General features: G+C 33.2%; 2 protein-coding genes across 3 annotated transcripts; both read left to right on the top strand.

Annotated features, from left to right (window-relative positions):
* The first annotated feature begins 1,367 nt into the window (after window positions 1-1,367).
* Window positions 1,368-3,677, top strand: LOC125838248 (uncharacterized). Of its 2 annotated transcripts, none has more exons than XM_049517330.1 (4): window positions 1,368-1,696; window positions 2,894-2,962; window positions 3,177-3,283; window positions 3,360-3,677. In XM_049517330.1, exons 1-4 carry the CDS (start codon window positions 1,453-1,455, stop codon window positions 3,444-3,446), a joined length of 507 nt encoding a protein of 168 aa, XP_049373287.1. In that variant the 5' UTR covers window positions 1,368-1,452; the 3' UTR covers window positions 3,447-3,677. The 2 variants fall into 2 exon arrangements, with proteins under 2 accessions (XP_049373287.1, XP_049373286.1); XM_049517329.1 differs by having other exon boundaries at window positions 1,453-1,696; window positions 3,367-3,658.
* A 1,249-nt stretch (window positions 3,678-4,926) lies between these two features.
* LOC125838209 (DUF21 domain-containing protein At4g14240-like) lies at window positions 4,927-9,252 on the top strand. The gene is made up of 12 exons (XM_049517285.1): window positions 4,927-5,176; window positions 5,318-5,478; window positions 5,567-5,680; window positions 5,999-6,082; window positions 6,184-6,255; window positions 6,636-6,703; window positions 7,677-7,764; window positions 7,845-7,918; window positions 8,007-8,373; window positions 8,459-8,505; window positions 8,592-8,673; window positions 9,008-9,252. Exons 1-12 carry the CDS (start codon window positions 4,927-4,929, stop codon window positions 9,116-9,118), a joined length of 1,518 nt encoding a protein of 505 aa, XP_049373242.1. The 3' UTR covers window positions 9,119-9,252.
* Window positions 9,253-12,286: the final 3,034 nt, after the last annotated feature.

Below are 12,286 nucleotides of genomic sequence, written 5' to 3'. Positions count from 1 at the left end.
AGGAGATGGTTGAGGACATTTTGGTCATTTACTGCATTCAATTGTATTTTTGTGGAAGGTGAATGTTGGATTTATTCGTAAACATAAGAGGGACGTAAATATTTTGTATTTACGGCAAATTAATAAAATCATGAGCATCAAGTTGAACTTAGGCATGTTGAAAAATTTACGGAAAATACTTTATCATGAATTCATGATATAGGGATTTTTTACAGCTTGAAACGTGTTCGAAGGTATTGTCTTTTAGGATATTTCACCTAATATAAGTGTATCACTCAAGGTAAGCTCTTAACCTAACAACATAACAAAGAGAAGAAATTATAATTATATACTCTAATGTATATTGTGAAGATTTAAAAGTACTTCACTGCAATAGGAAAAGAGATGTATATAGAGGTATCAGAAAGTTTATAGGTGGGTCAACCATTATAATTTCATAAAAAGGTTAGTAAATTTCAGATTTAATGGTTATGAAGAATTGTTTTAATTGCCTTTCAAAACTAATGTTGGAATATTTCCTAATAATTGGCCATTAAGGCTATTCAAGAATTAAGTTTAAATCACTCTTACTAAAGATATAGTTATATTTTTGAGATATTATATTTTTTCCAACAAAACATAATTTTCAAGAAAATACATAACAAAAATATGTGGCTCTCATCAAAGAAACACATGTTATCAATAGAAAAATTGAAGGGAAGAGTTGAACTTGAATTAAAAAAATTACACGACCAAGAGATTTAGGTGACGATTGTCAACAAAAACACTTATTCAATATTTGTATTGCAAATAAATACCTAATAATTATTGATTGAATATATATTGTAATAAAGAGACACCTGATCAAACTGTGGTGTAAATGTGAAAAATAAAAAAAATATGAGTCTCATAAAAAAGACACAAAATGTCGACAAATTAAAGAAAGATTTAAAAAGAAAATTAAATTCGTGTTCAAAAATCACATGCTCAAGTTATAATTATTTTTACCAAGCCATCTTTGAAAACATTATAAAAACATTTAAGATCAATATTCTTTTAACATGTCTATTAGAACACCAAGCTAAAAAAATTGATAAAAAATTATTACAAAAGGATGAAAGTTATACACTTAACTTTTATTGGCATAATAAACGAAAGGTTCTTTATGGATGATAGAAAAAGAATTCAAAATTTAAAAATATCATAAAAAAATATATTTATATATATATTAAAAAAATGTTAGTATAATTTTATAAATAATTTTTTTAAAAAATGATATTATATAATATGCATAGTATACGTAAATCTTATTCTTACCCGATAGAACATATTTTTGAATGAGTAACTCATTTTTTATTAATGTTAAATATGAATCGGACTTACTTTTTACCCACCCATATTCAATCGGATCAGCCCTTTTACCACTGTGTTTGCCTTCCTTAGGAACCCCCAAATCTGATTTAGGGTTTTGCAATGGCTCTGTTTTGCTCACCTTGTAATAATTCCTTAATTTCATCTTCCCTATCGTTTACATCATCTGCAATTCGACATGTCTCCACTTTCAAAACCCAATTTCCTTCTCTATCCATTTTTAGTTTTAAGCAGAGTAATTTAACTGACCTGTCTCAGAAGAAACCTTACTTCCCCAAGTGCTCGGGTTCATCAGTTGAGCAACATAATGATGATGATAATTATACTACAATTATATTCCTCAAAGGTACAGTGAGATAGTCCCTACAATCGATTTTCTGTTCGATTTCTATAACTTTGTGCAATGAGGGGATGATTAAAGGTATATTATGTCGATTGCAGAAAGAATAGTTAAAAGTAATATTATAAGGAAGACTTAGGTGTGTTTGATGCGAAGGAAAATGTTTTATTTTCCGGGAAATGCCGCTTGTGGAACTTGTTTTATATGCATTCATTAAAAAAATCATTTTTCTCGAACTTATTTTCCTACCGGAAATTTGACCAACGAACATAGGAAAAATGTATTTCTCTGTACTGAACACACCCTTAAACCTTAGATTTTCCAGTAGTCGGGAAAATTTGCTGTCTTCCCTTTTCTTTTTATGTATGCATGTTTGTAATCAGCTATTGAAGAGGTGAAAGCACTATGTAATTGTGGATATAGTGAATGAATGCTTGAATATTTTGTATAGTCAGTGCTATCATTTCCAATTCTATAATTATAATGGTACATGGCATGTGAAATACACCCTTCAGTTGTTTTTGGAGCCGATTAATGGCAGCTCATAAAAGGAGAGAAGACTTGGTCAGGCATGTCTTTAGAATGTCTATGATGCTATGGCGATTTACATTTAGGGGGTATTTAGTACGAAGGAAAATATTTTTCAGAGAACGCCATTTTTTCTGGCAACTAAACACCAAAAAATTACTAAAAGGGAAAAAATCAACTTTCTTAGCTTGTGTTTTTCCCTGATAATCTGTTTGGAATAGTTTCTAAATTTTAGAGTGTTGGATAGTGACACTAAGTTTCTTCTGGAAAATGTTTTCAGAAAATTTTTCTGTCATACTACGAACCCCCTTTATTTTTGGTGGATTTGTGTGGCAATGGAGCTTTATAAAAGGATGTTCTGTTGAGCTGCACAAAGGTTTTATGCAAATAAAAGGGTATTGAAGAGATCATTATGTTTGATGAAGGTTGTTATATTATTTTTTTATCTCAAGTCTGAACCTCCAATTTCTCTTTGATTGAAAGAAAATAAGAGAGATACTATCATGATGTATCAATTATGTGGTTTATTAGTCTTCTCCTTTAGCTTAAAGCTTGGTCCGAGCAGTGAACAGCAAACGGAGCAGGAACTTTTGACAATTTTTGTGATTTTCCAAGCCTTAGACGATGATTCTCCTCCTTGTTTGGGTATTACATTCCAGAATTTAATTGATGCAGGACTAGCAAAGTCAACACCGGAGGGAAGATTGAAGGTGGTGTTTTCACAATTTGGAGATGTCAGTCGAGGTGCATATTCTTTATCAAGAAATTTCTATGTACATTTTTGTCTTTGCCATTTTCTTGATTGAAAATCATTTTATGTTATAAGAACTCCTGTTGATTCCAACGATTTCTTTCCTCCCTTTGTTGCAATCAAATCATAATTGTAAGAAACTCAGCAACCGTTGGAGTATGCATCATTTATGCTAAAGTCGCACTTTTTCCCCTCCATGTGTTGCAGTCAAGATCATAACTGATAAGAAAAGTAAGGAGTCGTTGGGGTTTGCATATATCTGGTTTCCTGATAATGAATCTGCACAATCTGCTGTCCAAGAGATGAATGGAAAGGTAGCATTTCTATACGTATATCTCCTGGTTTGGATCTACCGCTACATCCACATCTGATAATCTCTTTGCTGTCAAGTTCTTAGATGGCAGGTTTATACAGGTTCAAATGGCAAAGCCTGGATCTTGCAAGCCAAACGTCAAGACAACGCCTTACAAGTTTTAGTCAACCCTGATCTAGCTTCTGGCTCGCATTAGCAGACCATGTAACATCAACAAAGGATCCATGATTCAGCAGCACTCAAGCAAACCTTGTTGACAATCAAAAGGAGCTATTCGATGCTATAGCTGAACTAGGCTATGATTGCTATGTAGACTTCAGTTTATGTTGTGCATATGTATACGCTTTAACTTCTGTATCTTTTGACAATTTATAAGGGCCGCCGATTTTGAACACAAAAAAGCAAAAAAAACAGTTCAGAACTTCTGATGTACTGTTGTATTTTAACTATCTGTAGGAGTTAACAAGTGGATCATAAAAGCTAGTCCAAGGTTAGATCACGATTTAAGAGTCAAGGAGACTTCTTGCACATCATCTTTTAGCAGAAGCAAAGTCAATAAAGATCGCTTCGGGGTCATTGTGGTGTGGCTGAATGCATAGCCATCCGCGCTTACAAGTTAAGCAATTATTTTTAAACTTTAGAAGATTGTCAAACTTTCAAAGGGTGATTTACATCACATCTACTAGGTGGCCATTAAAAGAAGTGAAAAAGATTTGAGTTTAGGAGGTTGACACAATTATAAAGACTTAATAAGTTACATTTGTTTTTTTTTTTAAGGATAATTGACGTGTTTGAGTCGGTTCATAGAAACTTTAATTATATTTTATGATAATCTAGGGTGTTAGGATTATCTGATATTGCACCTCGATGATTAATACGGTTATTATTATTTTTTATCATCCATTAATTTGTTTTAAAAATATTAGACGTTTACTTCTGTCATACGGCAAAACTACCCAACATATCAATGCTAAAGTGGTAACTATATAAAAGAAAAACATTTGGTTTGATTAAAATTCCACCCAATCATATTATTTGTCCACTGTCTCATTTCACTATCTTTAAAAAATTATTCACTTCAACTTATATTATCTTTTAACTTTTTTTGAATTTTATAATTTTAAATTAAAAATATGTCAAGCATAAAATTGTTATTTTATCTTGTGATTTTAAATTCTAGAGGAGAGGGTCAAACAAATTGAAATGGAAGGAAAATACTTCTTCTGTTCACTTTTAATTGTCATGTTGTGTTTTTCGAAAGTTAATTTGATTAATTTTCAAAGTTAAATTGAATTTTTGATATTTTAAACAAAAAAATTAAAAACTATACAAAAATTACTATAAATTACAATATTTTACATATCAATATGATGAAAATGTTATCAATTTTTTTATAATTTAACTATTAAAAAAAATAAATCATGACAATTGAAAGAGGTATAAAATTTTCCGTTTTGGGTAATCACATGCCTTCCCTTCCGTAGGGAGAAGAACCACCGTACTGTACCAAAATAGCAACTCAAATCCAAAAAATAAAATAAAGCAAGTCCAAGAAAAAGGACCGGTTTTTCTTTTTCATTACTTAAAAAAAGAAGAAGAAGGTTCTAGTTTGAACCAGAAGAATCAGTAGCAAAAAAACACAAAATGATGCCGCATGTGATGAATGCAGTGGCAGTAGTTCGAATGGCAATGAGAGACCCCAATAATAATAATTCAATTGGAGCAGAAGTAGCATTTGGGACAGTAACATGGTTCATCTATGCCGGATTCTCATGTTTTTTGGTACTCTTCGCCGGAATTATGTCCGGATTGACATTGGGTCTCATGTCTTTGGGCCTCGTCGAGCTTGAGATCCTTCAGCAAAGTGGAACACCTGATGAGAAAAAGCAAGCAGGTTTGCACTTTGCTCAGTTTGTGTGAATTAGTTTCTGGAATCTTAAGTAGAAATAGCTTTCAGTAATTTGTGTGTTTCTTTTTTGGGAGAATCTGTAGCAAAGCATGACTTCTACTTTTAATGGAATTTTCACCTTTTCAGCTGTAATACTTCCCGTTGTTCAGAAGCAACACCAGCTTCTTGTGACCTTACTTCTATGTAATGCTGCTGCAATGGAGGCCCTACCCTTATACCTGGACAAAATGTTCAATCAGTATGTGGCAGTTATACTATCTGTAACTTTTGTATTGGCATTTGGTGAGGTAAATTGAACCACTTGACTTCAATTAAGATCTCCACATTTAAGACCTTGTGTAATGATCTTATCTTCCTCCTATTTTGGTTTTGCAGGTTATTCCTCAAGCAATATGTACCAGGTATGGACTTGCGGTGGGTGCAAACTTTGTTTGGCTTGTTCGTGTTCTAATGATCATATGCTACCCAATTGCGTACCCCATAGGGAAGGTAATCATTGCAGTTTTGAAGTAATCAAAGACAAAGCAGGACATGTATGCTAAGTACCAAAAATAAAGATAGCTAAGTCAATAATGATGCTAAACATATGCATTGTTCACTTAAAGGAGTGCTGTTATTTAAGCATCATGGATTCTGAGTTCTTGTTGAAGCCTTAGAATACTCTTAGCTGATAAGAATTGAAATCTGTTTATCAATAATTATGTAACCCAAGAAGCTTTGTTCTTCTCGTTTTTGTGCATCTCTTGACTAATGGTGAAGTTCTTTTTAAGCTCTTACAAAATTGTGTTGTGATGGTCTGCATTTCAGATCCTAGACTGCGTATTAGGACATCATGAAGTACTATTTAGACGAGCTCAGTTAAAAGCTCTTGTTTCTATCCATAGTCAAGAGGTCAGTGTTGTATCCTTAATTTTCAGTACTGATAAGACTGTAGAGCCAGTAGTTTATTACTTCTAATTCCTTTAGCTTCTTTTAATGGGAAAGTTCTGCAGGCTGGCAAGGGAGGTGAACTTACACATGATGAAACAACAATCATAAGTGGAGCATTAGATTTAACTGAGAAGGTACGGACACTGAAGCAGTCTTATCATTGCCATGCTTCTCCAGACCCCAGGTTTATCAATTATAATGCTTAGGTTTTTAAACATTCGTTGTTCCTTGTTGAATTCTTTGTAGATGTGAAAATTGACCAGATCATGAGAAGATAAGTTTTTTTTTGTCATTTAGAATTGTTTGCCTGAATTATCAGTATCCTGAAATTCTTGGTTCAAGGCAGACCTATCTATTGTACTTACTCTTGGCCCTTTTTTTTGTGGGATAAGTTGACTCGATAAGAACTAATTGACTCTTTTCTCCTTATCTTTTTCTTTTTTGAATTTGATAAACTTGAGATGTTAGAGTGATGACTGTGCTCTCTTTTGTTTGGCTTTTGGGATGTTGATAGACTGCTGAGGAGGCCATGACACCCATTGAGTCGACGTTTTCTTTGGATGTCAATTCAAAGCTGGACTGGTGAGTGTGGTACCATTATTATTCCAAGCTTTTGTATTATTCAAACCCAGTCTTCTGTTCTTCAAGTCCTGCAAAGCTTCTTTGATCCTGAAGTCATTAGTTCCGAGGCATGATTCTGTTATCAAATATCTGCACACCATCTTTACTTAACTTACAGTATTGGACTAACAAGTGTTTTAACTGTTTTATTTCTTTTCTAATGTGACTGCAACTTATGATGATCTAGCGATTGATCAGTAGTTCAGTACTAACTTTGACCTATCAATGAAAAAGTTATGTTATTTTTTTTGCTAGGTTGCCAAAGTTCAGCTGACAGCTAATTTCTTGTAAAAAGACTTTTATTAGTTCTATAGCTGTAGGTAAATTATATTTCAGCTGGCACAACTATTCTGTCAGAGTCCCGCATGAAATTTTTGAACAGTCACATAATCACGTTTGAATCAGGTTGGTGATATGGCTCAAATTGAATGGTGACAGCCCACAGGCATTGTGATGTTATGGTTAATATGTATTGCACCATATTTAACAAGGCTAACTTTTCCTCTTCATGTTTTCCCTGACTTTCCCGTTCCTTTGGATGGGGCTGCAAGAAATTTGAATTAAAGGCTAGCTCTTTCCAATTGAACCTTAGGCGTGACCTATGGTCTACGACTACCATTTTTTAATTCTCTTTCCAACAAAAAAGAGGAAAAAAGAGAGAGAAAATAACTCTTTCAAATGAGCTGTACAGAACTTATACAGTACAAATATTTGTGCCGTCATTTATTATTCGTGAGATTCCTGGCAAGGCTTACCTCACTATACATGAATAATTGATTAGTATAATTAGTTCTAATTTCTTTTGCTTCTCAATTTCTCTATGGACCATGCATGTAAACTGAAAGAAGCTCTATTTCTTGGATATTAACCTTGGAAATATTCTCCAGATGAATTTTAGTTGTTGACTAACTGATCTTCTGTGCCCCTATTATAGGGAGGCAATGGGTAAAATTATTGCTCGGGGTCATAGCCGAGTTCCAGTCTACTCAGGTAGTCCAAAGAATATTATTGGACTTCTACTGGTGAGTTTTGGATCTCACCTTCAGAGCACTTGTAATCTTGCTACTCCGGTGAAATTGTGATAGTTTCAATTTGATTTTAGGTAAAAAGTCTTCTTACCGTGCGTCCGGAAACTGAGACACCAGTGAGTGCTGTTTCTATCCGCAGAATTCCACGGTATTAACTTTTTACTACTCTACTTCCTTCCTTCTATGCATGTGTCGATCAGTAAGCTCTAAATCTTGTTTTCCATGAAACTTTTAAGAGTTCCAGCTGATATGCCACTATATGATATACTAAACGAGTTCCAAAAGGGTAGCAGTCATATGGCTGCAGTAGTGAAGCTTAAAGGGAAAAACCAAAAACCTCCCTTGGTACTTGAGGAAGAGAAATCAGATGATAGTACAGTTGATGGTGGAAATCCTCATGTAACTACCCATCATTTGATGACAAAGGGTGAAAAGACAGAGTGTGTCGTTGTTGACATTGAGAAGGCTACAGTACCGGCAGTAACACCTCCAACATCTGCTGATGCAGTGACAAATGGAGTTCTTGAGTCGTCAGATGATATTGAGGATGCTGAAGTAATAGGTATTATTACTTTGGAAGATGTTTTTGAAGAACTTTTACAGGTGATCTTTGGGGGTTCTTCTAGTTTATTGTTACCTCTTTTACACATCTGACTATAACAGATGGAAATTACCATCATTGGTGCAGGAGGAAATAGTAGATGAAACTGATGAGTATGTTGATGTACATAAGAGGTGGGTGAGAGCTGGACAACTTAATTTCACCCACTCAATATAGTAACTATTGTTGAAGAGCAGATTGTAACTTCAAATATTTACAGGATATGTGTGGCTGCGGCAGCAGCAGCTTCATCAGTGGCACGTGCTCCATCAATCCGGAGGTTAACAGCCCAAAAGGGAACAGTAAGTGCACATTGTGTACACAATTTATAGTTTTATACTGTATTCATTGATATATAATGAAATATTTTTGAAAATGTCAATATAATAATTTCTATACACATAGTTGCAAGAAAATAGATCTGTTGTGTGGCATCATCTGATAGTTAACGGTATACTTAGTGATTTCAAGTGCCTAGTTAGATTAGATCATTACATTGTGATTGTACTAAAATGGAGATGGGAGAGGAGAGTTTTTTATTTTTTTTGCTGCATTAATGAGTTGAGTTTTCTGATTCGTTGTTCACTAAAAGCTGCTACAGAACAAATTACTGATGTTTCTAATTGGATTCCACAGGGAGTGCAAAGCAAGGAAGGAGAAAACCCGAAGAAGTCAGGCAAGGATACTTCCATCTCAAGGAGAACTCAAGGGAATCTCGGAGAGCCTCTTCTTGGGAAGAAGAGATAAAGAGTTGGTAGTTTGGTAATCTCAGAGTCTCAGTGATGTTGAGAGTGAAAATAACAAGTCTTACTGCAACCTGATGTATAGTTTTGTTAGTGCATATACAACATATTCTTCTGTGTAAAACTTTTGACCTCTTGTTTTTAGAGAATCATAAAGTTGATACATTTTCTTGTACCTAGAGATTTAGATATCTAGTTAGCTTAGTTACCCTTCTCTTTACTTGTATTCATATCATTGTAATTCTCCTAAAATACCCTGTTCAGTAACGTAGATTCATTCTTACTTGGACTCCTGGTACACGCTTAGTTGGACCTGGGAATGAAGGGGTGTTAGAGAAGGTTAGAGTCCTACATTAATTGAGGAATGAAGTGAGTGTCTGTTCTGTTTACATGAACTTGAGCAATCCTCCAAGTTAGATAGCTTTCGGGGTTGAGTTAAGTTCTAGTTCCGTATCTTGATATAATGTCCGCCCACGGTGCTTTCTAGTTCTAATGGAGAGAACTAAAATATTTTAGAGAATTTAGTGAATATAGAGAAAGACCCCAAAACATTACTTTACTATGGTACTATAAATCATCAGAATAGTAATGAATCATTTTCAATCATAACATTTTGGTAGAATAAAATATAGATCAGAGTTGGATATATTGTTTAGTGATTAAGGTATTATTTCAAACACCAATTGACAGATGAGAGAGAATCAGAACAGTGAATCTGGTATTGCTCAATGTGTTTGTGAATAATGTGTTTGATAATTAAGTACAATAATGACTTAATTATACCCTGTGTTTATGCAATGCTTTTGAAATATTGTCTGATTTTTGGATGCTTTTGAAATCTTTAACTTCTTTTTTTTCAGGAAGGAAAAAATTCAGTGAATTTCAGGAATTTTCAACGGGGAAAATTACTCCGTTTGTCCCATATTAGCTGATCATTTTTCTTTTTACACGCATGTTAAGAAATTATACTAAAAAAATAATTTTACTGAATTCGCACTTTAAAGAACTTCTTGGGAATTTTACAAACAAATATGAACACTTTCAAAAACAATTAATTGTATGGGTAATATAGGAAATAATTAATTAATGCTTTCTTGATTTAGTAAAATAAAAAACTAATGTGAGACAACTATTTTTAGAAAAATAATCAAGTAATATGGGCGGAGGAAGTAGCAAATATTTCTGAATTTCAAAATCACAAAGAGTTTGATGGCTCTTATGCTAGAAAAACTGAAATACAAGATGTTTTTTTTTGTCCCAGATAGCTTTAATGATTTCATTTTTACTTGTCACTATTTTGACAAATCCATTAAAAAATTAATTATTAATATAAATACTGTAGACAATAAAATTCGCGTCGAGAAAACAATAATCAAGAACGGAAAATTATAGCAACAATCGTATTTATTATTTCAAAGTGCGAGTGTTACAATCTCTATGATTCCTCTGAATTCGCCTTTTCAAATATGATTCAAGGGCTTTAAAGCTTGATTTTGAATCTTTGATGAATTTGAACTTTGAACTTTATCTTGATCTTGACTTTTGCTTGAATTCAAGGGCTTCGAGCTTGTTCTTGAACCTGATAGTCTTGATCTTGATCGTTCTTGAACTTAAATGCTTGAATTCTTAAACTTGTAGCTTTATAGAGAATTTTATGGCGTTTGTACCACGGATTTTCTTTAGCTTCTTGTTTAGAATTTTCTGTCCCCGTTTCTGATTTATGAAGACCCTTATTTATAGTTTTAAAATAGAGGATTTGTGATTAGAAGAGGTCTCCTTTCGGCCAATTAGATTTAAGTGACATGGCATATGGGCTTTATGGAGCGGGCCTTAATTAAATTCATATTTATTGAATTTAAATAATTAACTCAATTATATTAATCCATAATATTTATTTGGACTAATATATTAATGAATTTAATATAATTCCAATCATTTTATAAATTTATATTTAATAAATTTTAAATGATTACAAATGCCCCCTGCTTCAAGTCTTGTCGAGATATTTTATCTTTTAAAGACTAGGCTTGAAGCATTAACCAGTTACTAAATTGATCTTGAGTCAAATAAAATAAACTAATCAACGCAATTTATTTATTTAACATTTCATCAATTACTTGGAAGATCAATATTATACATATACTTTCAAAATTTCCAACATAAAGTATATACTTCAGATGGTCTTTTGAACGGAGGAAGCTAATTTAAGGGCCCACATTGTACTGCCACCGTTTCATGTCTCCAAATTTGTCAAGGATTAGGCTACAAATTATTTCAACGCCACAAACCGTTCCTTGTTTTAGTCGAAGTGACCAATCGCCTTAAAAATGAATTGTAATTCTACTCAATTTCATATTCATATATATGTTTTATTGTCTTAGCCGAAAAGGATTTGTAATTGAATTAGGAATTGTAATTCCACTCAATTTCATATTCATATATCTTTTCTATTGTTTTAGACGAAAATGAATTGTAATTAAACTAGGAATTGTAATCCCACTCAATTTCATATTCATATATCCTTTCTATTGTCCTAGCCAAAAAGGAATTGTAATTGAACTAGGAGAATAATTTTATTCCCACCACATGACATCTATAAACAGACACATTATATCCACAATTTTGTCTTCAATTACAGATTGTGAGCTACGAGCCTGTGACGAAGGGGCATAATTCAAGGTAGTTTTCTTCCCTTTTTCTGATTTTCGTCACCCTTTTTACAGCTTGACATGTTTGTCGTAGAAAATTCATATCTCATTGTAGAAAAATCGAAATCAAGAACGGTTTGATTTTCCAGAAACTAGACTTCTCGATCTCTAACATATCCAGAATTCGGAATTTAATACCTTCAGAATATTTCTAGATGATTTTTTGAAGTTAGCTTTAAATTCTGTCATGCTGAAAATTGCAGACTTGTGTGGCTTTACTAAAACTCTTGTGTCTTGATGTAGGAACGACGAAATCACAAGCCGCTTGATTATTTAGAATCTATACACAAAGGTCTACAACATATCCGAAATTCAGGGCTTAATACCTTCAGAATTTTTCTAGGTGATTTGTTGAAGTTAACTTTAAATTCTGTCATGCAGCTGATATTCTCAAGGCGAAAGAGGATAGATACGCATCCCCGCCCTAAGAAAGGTAATCTAAATGTATTCTTTAAGGCGAAAAG

This window comes from Solanum verrucosum, unplaced genomic scaffold, assembly GCF_900185275.1.
Source record: "Solanum verrucosum unplaced genomic scaffold, falcon-dt-bn FXZP01000079.1, whole genome shotgun sequence".
In the NCBI taxonomy this organism is placed as follows: domain Eukaryota; kingdom Viridiplantae; phylum Streptophyta; class Magnoliopsida; order Solanales; family Solanaceae; genus Solanum; species Solanum verrucosum.
This window is presented reverse-complemented; position numbering and strand designations above follow the sequence as displayed.